Raw genomic sequence first — 16,569 nt, 5'->3', positions numbered from 1 at the left:
CAGGGTTACCAGGGCTTGTGACTGGCCAAGCCACTGGAAATTTCGATACTATCGACTCCCGGCAGCGCAGGGCAGTGGCAAGTGGCAACACTGTCCGTACCTCGTGTTTCATAGTCGGTCGCATTTTCATTAAAGTCGCCATTTTAAAATTATTAGAGTCGAGTGCACTATGGCGGACGTGGAAAAGGAGCCCGAGAAGACCATCGCCGAGGATCTGGTGGTGACCAAGTACAAGTTGGCCGGCGAGATCGTCAACAGTGAGTATTCGGTGCCCGCAAGCGGCGCAGGGAAAAGCGATTCCGACTCCAGGAGGCGCTGCTACGTGGCGCTTACACAATTGACAAAATGCCGCTTTCCCTTTTACGCCATGCGTTGCTAAATCCGCCTATTTCTGGACTCCGTCTGCTCGTTTAATTTTAGAAACCCTCAAGGCGGTAATTGGACTCTGCGTGGTTGATGCCTCCGTGCGGGAGATCTGCACCCAGGGCGACAACCAGCTCACCGAGGAGACCGGCAAAGTAAGTGGCCACCTGGTGGTCTTGATCTCCCGATTCTTTGTCCAATGATTAAGACTTACACCTTTGAGGGTCCCCCAATGGTGGGCCATGTGCAGTTTGGGCTGGAGATCACCTCGTGGTCGCCAGGCACACGCGGGGATTTACATACCCCACGTGCAGAGCTTGTGGGCTCGCCATTGGGCCCCAGGGATTTACAGATTATGAGATCTGAGGACATTAGTCGCTACCGAAGACTTGATATCTCAGTAACAATCATACTGATACATCCGTTTCTCACTTTTCCCGACAGGTATACAAAAAGGAGAAGGACCTGAAGAAGGGCATTGCCTTTCCCACCTGTCTGTCCGTCAACAACTGTGTTTGCCACTTCTCGCCAGCCAAGAACGACACTGACTACACGTTAAAGGCCGGCGATGTTGTCAAAATGTGAGTTAAACCTCTAGAAAAGCTTGGTTCGTCGCTTACCTCTTTACCTTTCCTATCCACAGCGACCTGGGTGCCCACATTGATGGTTTCATCGCCGTAGCCGCCCACACAATTGTGGTGGGTGCTGGAAAGGATCAGAAGATCAGTGGTCGCCAGGCCGATGTTATCCTCGCCGCCTACTGGGCTGTTCAGGCTGCCCTGCGTCTGCTCAAGTCTGGCGCCAACGTAAGTTTGCCTTGATATCTAAGTAATCCTTGCAAGAAACGGATTGTCTGACGCGATTCTCCAGCGACTGAACATCTCAACACTTGCAGAGATCAGTTGTGGCATCTGGTAATTGTCCTGGCCTACCATTTAGGACCGGAGGCTTCTTGCCAGATGTCCACATGGTTACTTTTTCTGCAGGCAACGGATTGAGTGCTGCTTATACCCTGGCCCACTTCATCTCAACACCTGCGGATAGAAAACGTGACACTTTCGTGAACTGAACAAGTTTATACCTGAGAAATGTTCGGTCTTTAAATTTGTCCACATCTGTCGGATTTAATCCTCTAGAATTAAAAGCTGCAGGTAACGGATTGGCTGCTGCTTAACCCATGGCTCAGTACAGCTCAACTCCTGCAGAGAAAAGCAGTGTCGATTTCGTGAACTGAACAAGTTTACAATTCAGAAATGTTCGGTCTTTACAGTTGTCCACAATCGCAAAGCGAATTCCGATTAGTGATTTATTATTGTTGCGTTATCTATTTAATGTTATATCACCTATAGGACTGTGGTCCTTATCTCTGCCGACTGCAGTCCATGTGGGCCTCTTAAAATTCTATTAATACCTTGTACTTATATGAATTCAACGATTAAATTCCTATATTAATTGATGTATCTTTAACGTACTTTCAGAACTACTCCCTCACCGATGCCGTGCAACAAATCAGCGAGTCGTACAAGTGCAAGCCCATCGAGGGCATGCTCAGTCACGAGCTGAAGCAGTTCAAAATTGATGGCGAGAAGACGATCATACAGAATCCTAGCGAGGCGCAGCGCAAGGAGCATGAGAAGTGCACCTTCGAAACGTACGAGGTCTATGCCATCGATGTCATCGTCAGCAGCGGCGAAGGAGTGGTTGGTATTCCCCAGAAAAAACAATCTTTCCCACTCCTTGTTCAATGATTAAAAACAAGCGCTTGAGGCTGACTTGGCTGGAGTGCGGAGTTTGTTGCGAGAGCGTCTGTACGCTCGGCGGCTTTATGTTCTTAAAAGCCCGGCACGTGCAAACACCAAGCTCTAGCTATCTGTTGTCCGGAGATTGTAAGATTATGAGATCTGAGAACACTTAAAAAAAGCTGAGCCTTTGTTTTTGCCACTAGAAACATAATTGCTAAGCCTTTTTTATTCGTTGTAGGGGCGCGAGAAGGACACTAAGGTCTCCATCTACAAGAAGTCTGAGGAGAACTACATGCTCAAGCTGAAGGCCTCCCGTGCTCTGCTGGCAGAGGTGAAAACCAAGTACGGAAACATGCCATTCAACATCCGCAGCTTCGAGGAGGAGACCAAGGCCCGCATGGGAGTCGTTGAGTGCGTCTCGCACAAGATGATTGAGCCCTTCCAAGTGCTTTACGAGAAGCCTTGTAAGTGAGATTCAAAGTATTCTTTTTATTATTCCGTTGGCAAAACTTAATTCCGGATTTGGTACACCTTAGGGTGCTAAGTGCGGCCAGACATTTTGCTAGATCAACCCCCAGACTTTGACGTCTTCAGCAGTTGCCCCAGTGTGGCCTCTGTCTGAACATGCCACTGCCACAAATTCATTCAATTAACAACCTTTTTTCAAAAACAACTATTTTCCCTATTATGGAAGTCCAAAACGTTAAAGATTATACGTAGATATGAACGCCATATAAAAATATTCACTCATATTTGTATAATCAATGACCCTGACAGCTAGTACTACAATAACATTTGTTAGGTTTAGTTTGGTAAACAACACTAACGTCATATACGTAAATTTAATAAACCAACTATCTCCTTGAATTACAGCCGAGGTTGTGGCGCAGTTTAAGCACACGGTTCTGCTTATGCCCAACGGCGTCAACTTGGTCACCGGCATCCCATTCGAGGCGGAGAACTACGTGAGCGAGTACAGCATTGCGCAGGAGGAGCTGAAGGTGGGTGGTGCTTTACCGAATGATATCACACGAGTTACAAATTCATGTATGCTTTCCTTTCCAGACGCTTCTCACGCAGCCTTTGGGTCCCGTGAAGGGCAAGGGTAAGGGCAAGAAGGCGTCAGCTGGAGCGGCGACAAAGGTGGAAACGGCGCCAGCCGTCGAGACCAAGGCATAAACCAGCCCGCTGATGAAGATCTGCACCACCAACCCAACAACGGAAACCACAATGTGAACAATTGCGCTGCCTACCGCTGCCGCTCCACAGATTTTACTATCGAATTCGTTGCGTATTAAAGCCCTTTTGACAACAGAACAGAACACGGCTTCAATTTAAGGATTCCTGTTCACCCCAGCAGCGAATTAAGAACGCAAATCCATTTCCCCGAAAATCCTCCATCCATCAGCAGGGGCGGTCGGCCCCGCGCCAACTTTACCTCTTTATTTCCTTTACTATAAGCTGCCTTCGTTTATCGGTTTGTTCAACACCATCGCAACGAAAAAGCAAAGCAAGAACTGTCGTCAAATTGTAACAATTTTAACGCTAAATGATCTTAAAATATAATTCAAGAGAAACGTTATTAACGCTGCGTAGTAGGTATTAAATAAAATTAACATTTTCTATAAAACAGCCGATAAATGCTAAGCGACTTTTCATTTATCAACTTCCTGTGCGCCCCCACAGGGCCTAATCGAATCGAGACGCTTTTAATTTTAATAAATGCACTTGAGAGTTGTGTTTATTTTATACGTTTTAATTTAGTTTTGATGTTCACATTCACATTATACAATTTGTAATTTAGATTTCTTGCATGTTTAGTTTAAATTTTACAGTCTCATCTTTGAACTCTTGTATTACGAAAGTTGCAAGAATAACTTCGTTATGGTAAACGTCGCTTAGTGCTGTGCCTGCCACCCCAGCCGTCGATCCCAGATCCATTCCAAGCCAATCCAGTCCAGCCCAGCCCAGTCAGATGCTATGTGCTCTGGCCCATCCCGCCGACCTTTTCCCCTTGCGTCAAACAAAATAAACAACAGAACAAAATACGCAATTGCTGCGGGTAAAGTACAGAAAACACGACCGGCACTTGCAGTCGATAGAGATACTTGGCCGTTGATTAAAACAGGATCTGGGATTTAATGGTCTGCCCTCGCTTACATACATGGTTTGGTGTACTTTTTTTGGGTCGCGACAGTGTTCTACTCGCGGCCAGACTAATTATTCACATGCACGTCCATCGGTGCCGATGCGGTCACGTTGCTCGACTTCTCCGGCGAGTCCAGGTAGATCTTCAAAGCGCGTTCCCGACGCTGCGAGTATCGGGTGGTGGAGACGCAGCCCACCCGATCCAGGCGAGCCTTCTCCCTGGCGTTCAGCTGGCGCCGCTCATCCAGCGACAGCTCACGCGCAGGTACGGTCCTATCCCTGTAGACGACAATAGTTAGACCAGTCTCTTCAGGTCCACCTCCCGAACTTACTTGTAAAGGTAGATGTTGCCCGTCTGTGTGGAGTTCAGCGGATACTTGTCCAGGCTGGCCGGCACCGAGTACCAACTGCTGGACTCGTTGACGCTTAAAGCTGATATGCTTGTGCAGGGGAAGTTGCTGTTGATCTGCGGGCAAAGCGATGTTGGTTAGAATCAAGATGGTCTAAAAAGGGTTTTACGTGCCTTCATATAGCTCAGTTTGTCTACTGTGATGTTGCTGATTTGTGATAATGAACGGCGGATTTCGCTGTCCTCTGCAAAAGAGAAGGGGTTTACATTAATATAACTGAAGTTTACTAGTTTTTGGCTTTCAACTTACGGTCCAAAGTGATTTCCTGGAACTTTCCAAACTCCAGCTTAGCCGGACACCAGCGTCTAACAAATATAGTCAGAGAATCGTCCTTGGGTTGCGGATTCACGCCTTCATCGCACTCCTGTACAATGAACTGCAAAGGTACAAAGGTCAAACCATGTTATGTTCTAGTCCTGGTTTTAATTTCTGGCTAAACCCACTTCAGCTGCGATGGTCGAGCGCATGTCGCAGTATAGCGTATCGTCGTTGGCCAGGATCTTGATGGGAATTCGTCCTCCCTTCAACCAGATGCGGCAGTTCTCCACGGTGAGCGTGGCATACTTGGCGTCCATGCGGTGCAGCTTTGCCACGAGATCCTGTTTCGCCTGCTCCGCTGTAGTGTTGGCATTGTAGACCCACTCGCAGGCGCAGGGCAGCTTGGACGTTTCGTTGTCGATGTCCGCAAGTCGCAGAAAGTAAATCTTGGCCTTAAACTCGTCCGCCTCCAGATTCTTGCCCAATTCCACCGTCAGTGTTTCGCCTTCGGTGAGAAGAAGCAAAGAGCTGTTCGGGTTGCTGGAGTTGCTTTCGTGCTTGCTCTGCAGCTTGAAATATGCACTGGGCACTTGGATCAGCTGCTCGATGTGCCGTTTGAATGCGCCCATGCGCATGTGGGCGCCCACCAGCAGTTTATACGCACGCGTGGGTCTTCGCAGCTGAGCCTCCTCGTCGGATTGATGGCTTGTACTGGAACTGGTGCCCACCACATCAACGCACTCGACCTTTGTGGCATAGAAGAAGTGATTGGTGCTGCTGGGCAGGAGCAGGGGATCCACCACATCTGCCGCCGCATAGCTGCCGTTTCCATTGCAGTAGGCATGAACCCGCATCATGGCATCGTGTGAGGCTGCCTCGTCCTCGGGGCTAGACAGTTGCGGCGAATGACTGGTGGAACTGACTTGGCTGTCGCCACCTCCACGATGTGCCAGGTTCTCCGTCTCCACCAAAGTGCGGTCTCCGTCGCTCAGACTACTGTCCTCCGAGTTGGACTCGTGGCCGTGACTGGGACTGGGTTGGGCCAGCGGCTCCAGCACATCCCGCTTGTAGCGCCTCCAATCACAATCATTGCCGGAGGATTCGTGACCTTGTGCTACGCCATTCATCATAGCGGCATCCACCACATCACCTCCGCTGGCCGACTGGAAATGCAAATGCGGAAAATTAAAATCAGCTGATCTCAGTCTACCCTCAAAACCTACCTCGACTGACTCCACGCTGGGCACCCCTAACATCTCAAGAGTGGCGGCATCCGTATTGGGGACGTTCAAGTAGAAATATGTGATGGATTTGAACTGGGTGTTGGCCAGGTTCTGGAGATGCTGCAGCGCCTCGGGCGTCGGATGGGGATCGTAGGCCACGAAAGCTTTCGGCACCGTGCCGCGCACCGTGGCAAGTAGGAACTGCTGCTCGTTAACATGCAAACGGAGGGCGATGGAGCGGCGAAGGCCTTCGCTGGCTTCCCGCTCCCGCGCTGCTGAGTAAACCAGGAAGGGACCGTCCATCGCCATGCTCGATAGATCTACCTTAAACACATACCATGTCATGCCGTCCGGGGGGTATGTCTCAAACTGTTGGTCCTCAGCCCGGTACTCTAAAAGGAAGTCCAGACTGTAGTTCATCGAGGCGCGCAGCTCGGTCAAAGCTGGATCTTTGCAGTTCTCTAAGGACTGGATAATCGTCTCCATCGTGGAGTTATAAGCCACTAAACGACAGCGCGAAAGCGGCGCAAACTGCTCCACATTTAGCATTTTGTAGGCCGAGGACAGCACCAGGTTGATGTCGAAGCTCTGGGACACGTACACCCGGGTGATTTTCATCTTCTTCAACGAGGGATTATAGAAGTAGACGCGCGGCTTGTACAAATCCGGCAGAGCCAAGTCCGTAACCGTCGTGTGTCTGCCGAGGCGGGTCACGCGAGTCTCGTCCTCCGAGTGCAGCTTCGGCAGCAGCGTTTTTATGTGCTCAGGAAAGTCGGCCACTTTGGCGAGCTGCTCGTTCCGCTTGGCGTCCACCTGCCGGTACATCAACATGTATGCGTTGGTGCTGGAGGTGTAGGCACTGGAGTAGTAGCTGCCATTGGGCCCGCCAAACGAGCGCTGGATGTCCTCTTGGGTGATCTGCGGATCGAGGATCGTAAATTATCAAGAATCATTAATGAAAACTTTAACACTTACACTTGAAACATTCTGATCGTTGAAGCAGAACCACTCGTTGTTGTCGAAGTCCTTAATATAAGCATAGTAGTGGCCACCAGAAGCGCTGCCCGAATGGATCATAATGGCAAAAAGTTCGTACAAATAGGGTCCAGCTCCCTGCTTGGCGCTCTTGCTCGTGCTGCTACTCATGTCGATGCCCTCATCCTCGTCGTTCAAGTCGTTTTCGTGCTGGCTGGAACTCGCAGTGGTGACCACGCCGCTGCTCAGGTTGTCGTCCTCCATGGCCGAGCCACTGTCCGCTGTGCTGCAGTCGTCCACTGTGCCGTTAAGCTGGGCGGTTGTCTCGCCGCTATTGCCGCTCCGATTGATGAACGTGTTCAGGTTGAGCGTCTGGGGAAAAGTCACTCTATGGCATGGGAAAACGAAATTATGTTTAATGAGCAAAACTTTTAATTGAGACCACGACGACTCACCTGTCGTTTAACTTGATGCGGTGCATGGTCTGGTAGTCGAAGTCAAAGCGCTTCAGGTGCAGCGTGAGGATGTAGGGGAAGGACTTAAAATGCAGTCCCTTGTGGGCGTCGCATTTCTTTTTACACTTCTCGCACAGATACTGGTTGTTTCCATCGAGCGTCTCCGGTTGGACGAAGGCTCGCAAAGCCTCTTCGATGCTGCCGTAGGCGGAGCTGCTGCCAAAAGGACGCACCGGTAGCGGGATGTCCAGGAAGGTATCCTCGCGCGTCTTTTCCGTATTGCACTCCAGACACTTCACGTAATCGTTCATCTTGCCCTCGTACAGGTTGGAGATGAGATTTGCCTGCTTGGTGTTCTTGAACTTGTGCTCCAGGGCGTCGAACATAACTCGGCACAGTTCCTGGATGTCGTGCTGCTGCCAGGCCTCCGTGGAGTCCCAACCAAAGCTGCGGGTTAGGTCTGTGGTTTCCACCGCCGCCTTGGGCGAGGTCTGCAAGTTAAGGAACAGCTTCTGCAGTTGATAGGGTATGTTTTTGGCCTCGTTGTCGTTGTCGAACTCCCAGCGGTACAGCGCGTTCCTAAACTCGGGCGTCATGAAAAGCGCTTGTAGCAAGCTGTTTAGATAGCAGGTCATGGCTTGGTTAACCAAACCAACGTGTCCTCTGGGTCCACCGTTTGTCTGTCGTGCCTCTGGCTCCGCTTCCGTGGTGGCCGAGGACACAAAGTCGGAAGCCGTGGTGTTGACTCTCTGCCAGGCTGGCAACTCATCTCCGCCGTACTTACGGCGATAGAAGTTCGACAGATCCGGATACGAACCATCGTCTGTTTGAATTGTAGATGGATCCCCCACTCCGGTCACGCCCTCGATGTCCGAGTCCCCAGTCGGAGCACCGAAATCGTAGCCCGGACCCATCATAGTGGGACTGGCAGATGCGCCCAACGCCAGGTCGTCGTCCGACAACTGCTCGGCATCCGAGATGAACAGGTCTGAAGGACCATCGTCCACGGGTGAGATGAGGTTTCTACCTTGTGGATAAAGCTGCAGTTGCTCGGAGAGTTGTTGTTTGCTCAGCATGTCAATCGGTTCGCAATCCAGCTCTTTAATGGGTGATGACGGCTGGAGTGGACTCAGCAAGGTTAGGTTGGGTTTCGAACTGACTTTTGCCGTTTTCTTGGCAACGGGACTCTCCGGGGTAATGACTTTGGAGCTTGTCTCCGTAGACATGTCGGAACATTCTTCCGGGCTGGCCTTAGGCGCTTCATCTGAAATGGGTTTGGGGCTATTTTCTTCAGTAGTCGGGATCTTGGAACTCTTTTCTGGAGTCGATTCAGAGCTGACGTTGGCCTTAGCCGAGGTCTCCTCACTCGATGTTTTTGTCTTGCTTGGTGAGGAGGATCCAGATGCCGGCTTCTTCTTGGTTTTCTCACCAACCACGCGTTTCTTTTTCTCGCCGGTGGCCGGACTCTTGGACTTTTCCCCGTCTGACTTAATAACCTTTTTGACAATCACTTTTTTGATTGGCAACTCAAAGCGTTTGGTAACGTCGCCATCCCAGCTGCCGACGGGCAGCAGGATCAGGTGGTTCTTCAGCTGACGCTCAAAACCAGCCACATCGTAAAACAGTTGGGATTCCAGCGCATTCAAATTGACCTGCCGAAGAGGAGTTACGATTAGTGTTCTATAAGAACCATAAAATAGATAGTAATCCCTACCAGATCCTTGTTTTCGTGAGGTTGCAACAGAAGCTCAAATTTCCTGTAGGGAAACTGGGTGCCGATCAAATCGATCACACGCTTCACCGTGAAGTGCGAGCGGACCACCACGTTGATCTTCTTCTGCTCCGAGCCGGGCGTCTGGTCAAATACCGAGACGGTGCACTGCTCGCTCTCCTTGTCCGTCATGTCCTGGCTGCGGAGTGTTCTGTTGATCGTGTGGAAAATCCTAAGGATGGAGTGCAAGTGAAACGTTGAGCTTTACTCATGAATTTTGTTTGTGTTGTTGTCCTATTCTATAATAGAAAAACAAAGGTGGTGTCATGACACCTTTGACATGTCCAGCGTGGCCAAGCTGCTGGTCATGACGAAGCTTCTTTCGGCCCGCCACGGCCCGTAGTAAATAAGGAAGAGCTGGCCGGCCCCAAATTACTGTGAAATCTTCTTGTTTTCGACCTCATTTGCGAATAAAGCGGCAGAAACCAAGAGGAATCCGTCCCGCGTCCCTAGCCTCCCACACTGACGTGCTCCGGGTACACTTTTCGCGCCTTATTTGTACGGGCCAGCGCCAGTTGCCGTCTATATATACACATATAGCACGTACACCCAATCGAGCATCGACTGCCCCCCGAAATCGACGTCGTGACTAACGCGCAGCGGAATTTCGTAAACAACCGACCATCAGTTGGCTCCGGAGGATGCTACGGAATGATTATTCGCCTCCATTCGGGGACCAACGTCATCAACAGGCCTTCCGAATGCATAAATTTCTGTGTAAATGTCGCTCCATGTTGGCTGGGCTTCTTTGTGAGTCCCTGCTCGACTTTGTAACGGAAGCGGTGGCGATTATACGGCCGAATATCTGGCGCCTCCAATCCGGCAGTGCGCAAATTGCAAGTGGGCCGCCCACATATCCATGTATAATACTTCTTTGGGATTGAGCGAGAAACTGAAAACTTTTCTAGAAACTTGACAGATTTAAGGAAAACAGATGCTCAATTTGGAGATAATTCCTTTTGAAATACATATTTGTGCAGATTAGAGGTATCAGTAAGGATTCAAGTTCTACCGATTTTTAGTCATTTTACTTGGAAATATTACCTTGTGTATTAAATGTATTTTGGATCCAAATCAATTTCTAGTCCTATTTATACGAAAACGTTTCGGTATTTCTGCTCTGCATTTCATTAATACATTCTTGTAAATCAAAGATATTTATAATCATCCGAAATGCCTGTCAATTTAGTCTAAAATTAATTTCTTTGAATGTGTATTTTGGCATTAATTTTTAGAGACTTGAATTGCTCAGCAATTAAGTGAGTGTCGCAAGCAATTGCGGCTGGGGTATTCGCAATGTTTTTCCAATTTGCTGCCCCGAAATAACCACAAAACCGAAAGCCAGGCGAGATATTTTGGGTCCTCTCCGCCGAATGGAGGATGCGCAACCACGATGTGATGTGAGTGCGCTGCAGTCGCCGTTCAAACACATGTTGGATGGTCCAAACACAACCCGTGGTGCCCGGCAAGGGAGCGGGCGAGATGGGTATTCAAAAATGCTAATACACGTCGGCCAGCAGAAATCAAAATAAGAAACCCGTGCTGCTAAAAATAAAGACAGGCGGCGACGGCGACAACGACACATCGGAGCGGTCGGAAAAAGCACACAAAACTCGAGAAAAAAGGCGAGAGGAGCTAGATATAAGGCAGCTTTGGGAGAGTTTTGAATACGCGTATATCTGGCTATTTGTAAATGCGAAGGTTTTCAGAGATTCAGAGAAGCACACAGACTTGCCGAATATCTGTCTATCCATCACAATGCTGTGGCACTTTCAACACATCGGCCCCCCACTCAATATTTACATGATGACGATGATCTTTCGGCCAATGTTTGTGTTGGTCGTGTATTACAGAAACCGATATCGCGAGTTATCTATGCCATATAGACCATCCAAGGGACGGTAGGGGGAGAAACCTCATTCTCGCATATATTTGTGCTATTTTTGAAATTTTTTCGGTACTGCGAAATCTATGTGGTCTGCGAAAACCAAGAGATGACTGAGATATGACTGCTGGCTGCCGGAAATCGCAGGATTCCTGGTCATATAATGCACTTTCGGGTACAAAATCTCCATTACGAAATGCTTTCTATTCTTAGATCGCGTACAACTTCAGTTGGAGCTTCCAATGTGGTGCGAAGAAGTGTGTATATAGCCCGTGCTCTATATGCAACAATTTCAGTCTGTTTTACCGTCTGATATGAGTGTGCCGAAATCTTTCCGAGTTAGAAAACCGCGCCGTCAACGCACGACATAGTTCACGCGTGTACTGGCCGATTGAGATTCCGATTCTGAGTTCGATTCCGAAGATATCCCACCCGATGGTGCGCCCGATCTTTCGCGAATAGCCGCCCAGCGGAGTGCGCTACGATCTTCGGTTTTTGGGGGATGCACCAAAATAATAGGACAGGCGATGAGTTCTTTTTGTTAACTTTTGGTCGAAAAAGAAACAATTTTTGAAAGTTATTTTGACTTGCAACCTTACTTTGTTATATAGAGATCCTAGGTTTATGGCTTGCCATCAGAAATACCGAATACAATTTGATGAACAACCATTGTCAGGGTACCCAAATACTTTTATCCAGAGAATTGCTCGGTTAAGGGACAATAGAGACTCGGCAATTGATTGGCATGGAATCCCTAGTCTGATAATAATCTAGCTAAATGCTATATGCAATGACGAACTGCAGCTGATAACGGCTATCGCCGGACACAGCAGTGGGTGGGCAGTGCTCTGGGGGAACTTGAAGGCCCGAGAGCCCAGGCGGATTACTCAATGAATATAGGCGATGTGTTTGGGTTCATAGCGAAAGTGCTATTAATGTCGGTGGGGGCTCTCTTTTCGATTGGCCAGCTCCCTATTTGCGGGAATGAATGACTATTTCTGTGGGGCTGGCGTCGTTGCAATTGCTGCAGCGGGACATCCTTTCAGCAGGCGCCATGCCAAGGAATATTTGGCAAAGGGCTAGCAGATAGGGGTTAGGAGTCACAGGCTGCCTCCTTCGTTTGCGCAACACCTCGGGGGGCGGTGGTCCGGGGCGGGGCGATCGGTCAAGGCTCAAACTGTGTGGAACGTGACACGCATATGGGTTGTGCGGTGTTGCTGCCCTGGGCTGGCCCAAAAAGTGGCCCCCAATGGGTGTCATTCGGGCCCGCAAATTAGTCCTTAGCGAGGCGCGTCCATATGTCGCAAAAAAATTCGAGGGGCGCCTTGTTTTCTTCTCTCTCAGTGCCAATGTGTGTGTGTACCTCCATCTCACTCACCTGTGTGTGTGTGTGTGGAAATACTGCGGTATACGGCTGTTTGTGTGCGTGGGTGTGGGTTGCGGGTGGAAATGCTATTGTTTTCCCGGTGATCCCGCTTCTGCGATCCGAGTCCTGTCCTGCTGCGCTGCTCCTGCGCCTGGCTTCCTCTCGGTGCACTTTGAATCCCCTTAAAACGAGGCTCGACGGCTCATTTTTACAAATGTTTTTTGTTGTTCGGCTGTTTTGCAGAGTTTCGCGTGAACTGTTGCTCGCTAGGCGCAAAATGCCACGCCACACTGAACCACGGGGATGGATTTTGGGAGTGGTGGCGAACGGTCACACTGGCAGCTCTTAAAAACTACTTCATTTTGTAACATTATATTCTGGTATTATCGCAAACAAGGTATATGCAACTAAATATTAAAATAAAACTTAAATATAGATAAGCTATATACATCTGATAATTCAACCCTTAAACCGTTTTTGGTTGGGTGTGAAAATTATTATAACGTTTCACACAAATTTTTTGTACAAATTAAAATTTGTAATTATATTTGAAAAATCTGATTAATTATCCTTAGTTGTTGTTTAGTATTATAAGCTGCTATAAGTTGAGTTTCAATGAAAGTTAAAAAAAATGTACAACAATTTTCAGAGCTATTTTTTAAGGTTACTAAAAGGTCTCTGTGGGCACTACTATTATTTTGACCGCTGCTTTGGGTAAACCATGAATTTCGAATTAAATTTTATCAAAATTATACGACTATATCATATATCTGTCATACGAGCGATCGGAAAATTGATGGCGAATAATATTAAAAAAATTATATCTCTGCTTTTTTTTTTAAACAGTCCCACGCTTGGAAATAACATTTCTTAATTATTTCTGAATTTCTAATTTCATTTTATCAAAATCGGGCGACTCCAACATATAGCTGTCAAAAAAACGGTCAGATAAGTAATGAAATAATTATTAAAAAAAATGTGGTTTGTTGTTTGAATATCATTGAAGCTAGCAACAATCTTTAAAAATTTAAGATGGGGTTAATAACGATGATGACTGGCCCAAGTTAACTTGTTTTCCTGTTAGAATGGTATAAAACTTAAAATGTAATTATTATAAATCTAAAATAAAATTAAACATGTAATATATATAAAAGGTAGTTTTTGTTATAATTAATTTATTAATTACCAAATATTTTTTAGTAAACCTACAAATAGATACATATATTAAATAAAACATGCACTTAAACACATATCAAAAGAGAACAACAAAATACTTTGAATAGTTCGCTATTATCAAAATACATTAATAAAGTTGAAGTTTTTTCCAGTTTTCTAAAAATATATCCATTCTTTTTCCGTTACAACTAGCTAAAGCCCGATAAAAGTAGCTAAAACTAGCCATAAGCCGCCAGACCTTGGGTGACATCTCCAAGCATCTCGACCTATCGGTGCCAATCGGTGCCAATCGGCGCCTATCGACATTCGCACACGTTCGAGATGCAACCCTAAAAGACCAGAAAATTCGAGAAATTTCGACGCAGACGAAAAAAATCTATAAAACCCCGCGTCCGGGCGACAAGCGCTCATTATCAAACAAAATTTCTGAGAAACGAGAACAAGTAGAAAGAGGGTGTGTTTTAGTGCGCAAGCCACATTCAGTGGATAAGGAAAACGAAAATACAATTGAATTAATTGCGAGAACAACGTCATAAATAGCATCGCCCCGTGAAATTATATTATATAGAAAGTGGACTATAAAACCAGCGAACTACACCAACCACTGCATTTTGCACATTGGAATTGAACACTTACGGATTTTTAGCGGTTTTTAAGGTAAGTTAGCATTAGCATATTGTCGGGCTACACATGTGGGCCTTGTGTGGGCAGGGAGCATCGATCTGAGCAGCTTCTGACACCCGGGCATCGGAACAGCTCGGAACCGCGGACTGCGACTACGTCACTCGCATGACAACACGGCAGTTGCACAACTGAGCTTCTAGCACTTTCCACCACACACATTATACATCACACGCCCGCCCAGCAGGCAATCAGTTTTTGTTCTAATCTAAAGCGCTTCCCTCTACAATTTCAGCTGTGAAAATGGCCAAGGACTTTTACAAGATTCTGGGCATCGACCGCAAGGCCTCAGACGATGAGATCAAAAAGGCGTATCGAAAACTGGCCCTGAAGTACCATCCCGACAAGAACAAGAGTCCCCAGGCGGAGGAGCGTTTCAAGGAAATCGCCGAGGCGTACGAGGTGCTTTCGGACAAAAAGAAGCGCGATATCTTCGACAAATATGGAGAGGACGGTTTGAAGGGCGGCCAGCCCGGGCCGGATGGCAACAGCCAGCCAGGTGCCTACACCTACCAGTTCCATGGCGACCCAAGGGCCACCTTTGCCCAGTTCTTCGGCTCCTCGGATCCGTTTGGCGTCTTCTTCGGCGGCGGCGACAACATGTTCGGCGGGGGCCAAGGAGGAAACACTAACGAGATCTTCATGAACATCGGCGGCGACGATATGTTCGGCGGCGGCGGCTTTGCCGCTAATCCCATGGCCGGAGCCTTCCGATCGCAGTCCTTCAATGCGCAGGCTCCCAGCCGCAAGCGTCAGCAGCAACAGGACCCGCCCATCGAGCATGATCTGTACGTGACCCTGGAGGAAGTGGACAAGGGCTGCACCAAGAAGATGAAGATCTCACGCATGGCCACAGGCAATGCCGGGCCGTACAAGGAGGAGAAGGTGCTGAGCATCACTGTGAAGCCGGGCTGGAAGGCTGGAACCAAAATCACCTTCCCCAAGGAGGGTGACGCCGCGCCCAACAAGATACCGGCCGACATCATCTTCATCATACGCGACAAGCCACACTCGCAGTTCAAGCGTGAGGGCATCGATCTGAAGTACACAGCCCAGGTCAGTCTGAAACAGGCGCTATGTGGAGCACCAGTGAGTGTGCCGACGCTGCAGGGCGATAGGATACAGGTCAACACCGCCAACGAGATCATCAAACCCACTACCACGCGGCGGATAAGTGGGCGTGGTCTGCCCGTGCCCAAGGAACCTTCTAGGCGAGGCGACCTGATCGTGTCCTTCGACATCAAGTTCCCCGACACACTGCCGCCCAGCCTGCGGCACCAACTGGCAGAGCTGCTGCCCAACTAGGCGGGCGTAGGTGCCAGCCACACACTACTGTTATCACTTTAAGTTAAGGCCTATATTTAGTTAAACGTACGTACTCGTAAGACACCTAAGAATCCTAACCAATTGTAGCCCGAGGCTGGTGAGTGTGCCAAGCGAACAGCTGTAGATATTGGCCGAGGATGCAGACGCTAGATAAGATAGGGAAGAGAACACACAGAGAACCCGTTTTGTGTTGGAGACTGATCGACTAGAACTATTATACCCTGGTACACGCCAATTCCATAATTTGTTTTGTTAACCGCCGCCTTGGTGGTGCCTAACATCTCCTTATATTTATTTGTCCCAAGATAAGAAATAAAAAAAGGTATTATAAATTGAAAGTAACTGTCGACTTTTACAGCGAGGCACATCCTCGGCATTCCAACTCCAACACGGGGAGGGTATATCAGCTAAGAACACTTGTAGTTTTATATGCAGTAGGACCTAGTACGTTTTAGTACCAATTTTATTATGTTAAACAATAAAATTATTTATAGAAAAATTAAGTGTTATTTCTGGGTCAGTGGGTTTAGGCAATGATGGGAAAAGCTTGGTCTTGGTAAAGCACGTGGTGCGAGGAGCACACAATATCTAAAAATGGTAATTATGATATAAGTTAAACAACAAATTCGCGCCAAATGCTTCCAATTTTACATACCCTTAACATACATACGTGATAATGTCAAATACGCCATCTGTCGTGTAAAAACATTTTACATTTTTAAAAGAATCTGGCAGCACTGTTAACGTACTTTTTTTAATGTCAGGTAAAGCATTTGGAAATAAAAAGTTT

The 16,569-nt window shown here is 47.9% G+C and overlaps 3 protein-coding genes across 6 annotated transcripts; 2 read left to right on the top strand and 1 right to left on the bottom strand.

Moving 5' to 3' along the window:
* The first annotated feature begins 58 nt into the window (after window positions 1-58).
* Window positions 59-3,746, top strand: LOC108028372 (proliferation-associated protein 2G4). The gene is made up of 8 exons (XM_017100163.3): window positions 59-257; window positions 421-518; window positions 808-944; window positions 1,007-1,169; window positions 1,842-2,063; window positions 2,344-2,569; window positions 2,979-3,106; window positions 3,171-3,746. The coding sequence occupies exons 1-8, from the start codon at window positions 170-172 to the stop codon at window positions 3,282-3,284; spliced, it is 1,176 nt and encodes a 391-aa protein (XP_016955652.1). The 5' UTR covers window positions 59-169; the 3' UTR covers window positions 3,285-3,746.
* A 94-nt stretch (window positions 3,747-3,840) lies between these two features.
* Window positions 3,841-12,863, bottom strand: LOC108028371 (ubiquitin carboxyl-terminal hydrolase 47). Of its 4 annotated transcripts, none has more exons than XM_044094684.2 (10): window positions 12,609-12,861; window positions 9,289-9,517; window positions 7,575-9,226; window positions 7,120-7,507; window positions 6,145-7,062; window positions 5,107-6,084; window positions 4,913-5,039; window positions 4,777-4,847; window positions 4,586-4,719; window positions 3,841-4,532 (listed from the first exon to the last, which is right to left on the bottom strand). In XM_044094684.2, the coding sequence occupies exons 2-10, from the start codon at window positions 9,475-9,477 to the stop codon at window positions 4,322-4,324; spliced, it is 4,668 nt and encodes a 1,555-aa protein (XP_043950619.1). In that variant the 5' UTR covers window positions 9,478-9,517; window positions 12,609-12,861; the 3' UTR covers window positions 3,841-4,321. The 4 variants fall into 4 exon arrangements, with proteins under 4 accessions (XP_043950619.1, XP_016955649.1, XP_050742746.1 ...); XM_017100160.3 differs by lacking the exon at window positions 12,609-12,861 and adding an exon at window positions 11,537-11,655; XM_050886789.1 differs by lacking the exons at window positions 3,841-4,532; window positions 4,586-4,719; window positions 4,777-4,847; window positions 4,913-5,039; window positions 5,107-6,084 and having other exon boundaries at window positions 6,215-6,419; window positions 6,482-7,062; window positions 12,609-12,863.
* A 1,234-nt stretch (window positions 12,864-14,097) lies between these two features.
* On the top strand, window positions 14,098-16,121 carry LOC108028718 (dnaJ protein homolog 1). The gene is made up of 2 exons (XM_017100676.3): window positions 14,098-14,429; window positions 14,689-16,121. The coding sequence occupies exon 2, from the start codon at window positions 14,697-14,699 to the stop codon at window positions 15,756-15,758; it is 1,062 nt and encodes a 353-aa protein (XP_016956165.1). The 5' UTR covers window positions 14,098-14,429; window positions 14,689-14,696; the 3' UTR covers window positions 15,759-16,121.
* Window positions 16,122-16,569: the final 448 nt, after the last annotated feature.

The sequence above is a fragment of the Drosophila biarmipes genome, chromosome 3L, assembly GCF_025231255.1.
Source record: "Drosophila biarmipes strain raj3 chromosome 3L, RU_DBia_V1.1, whole genome shotgun sequence".
NCBI lineage: Eukaryota > Metazoa > Arthropoda > Insecta > Diptera > Drosophilidae > Drosophila > Drosophila biarmipes.
The sequence above is the reverse complement of the archived record's forward strand: the minus strand, read 5'-3'. Positions and strand labels throughout refer to the sequence as shown.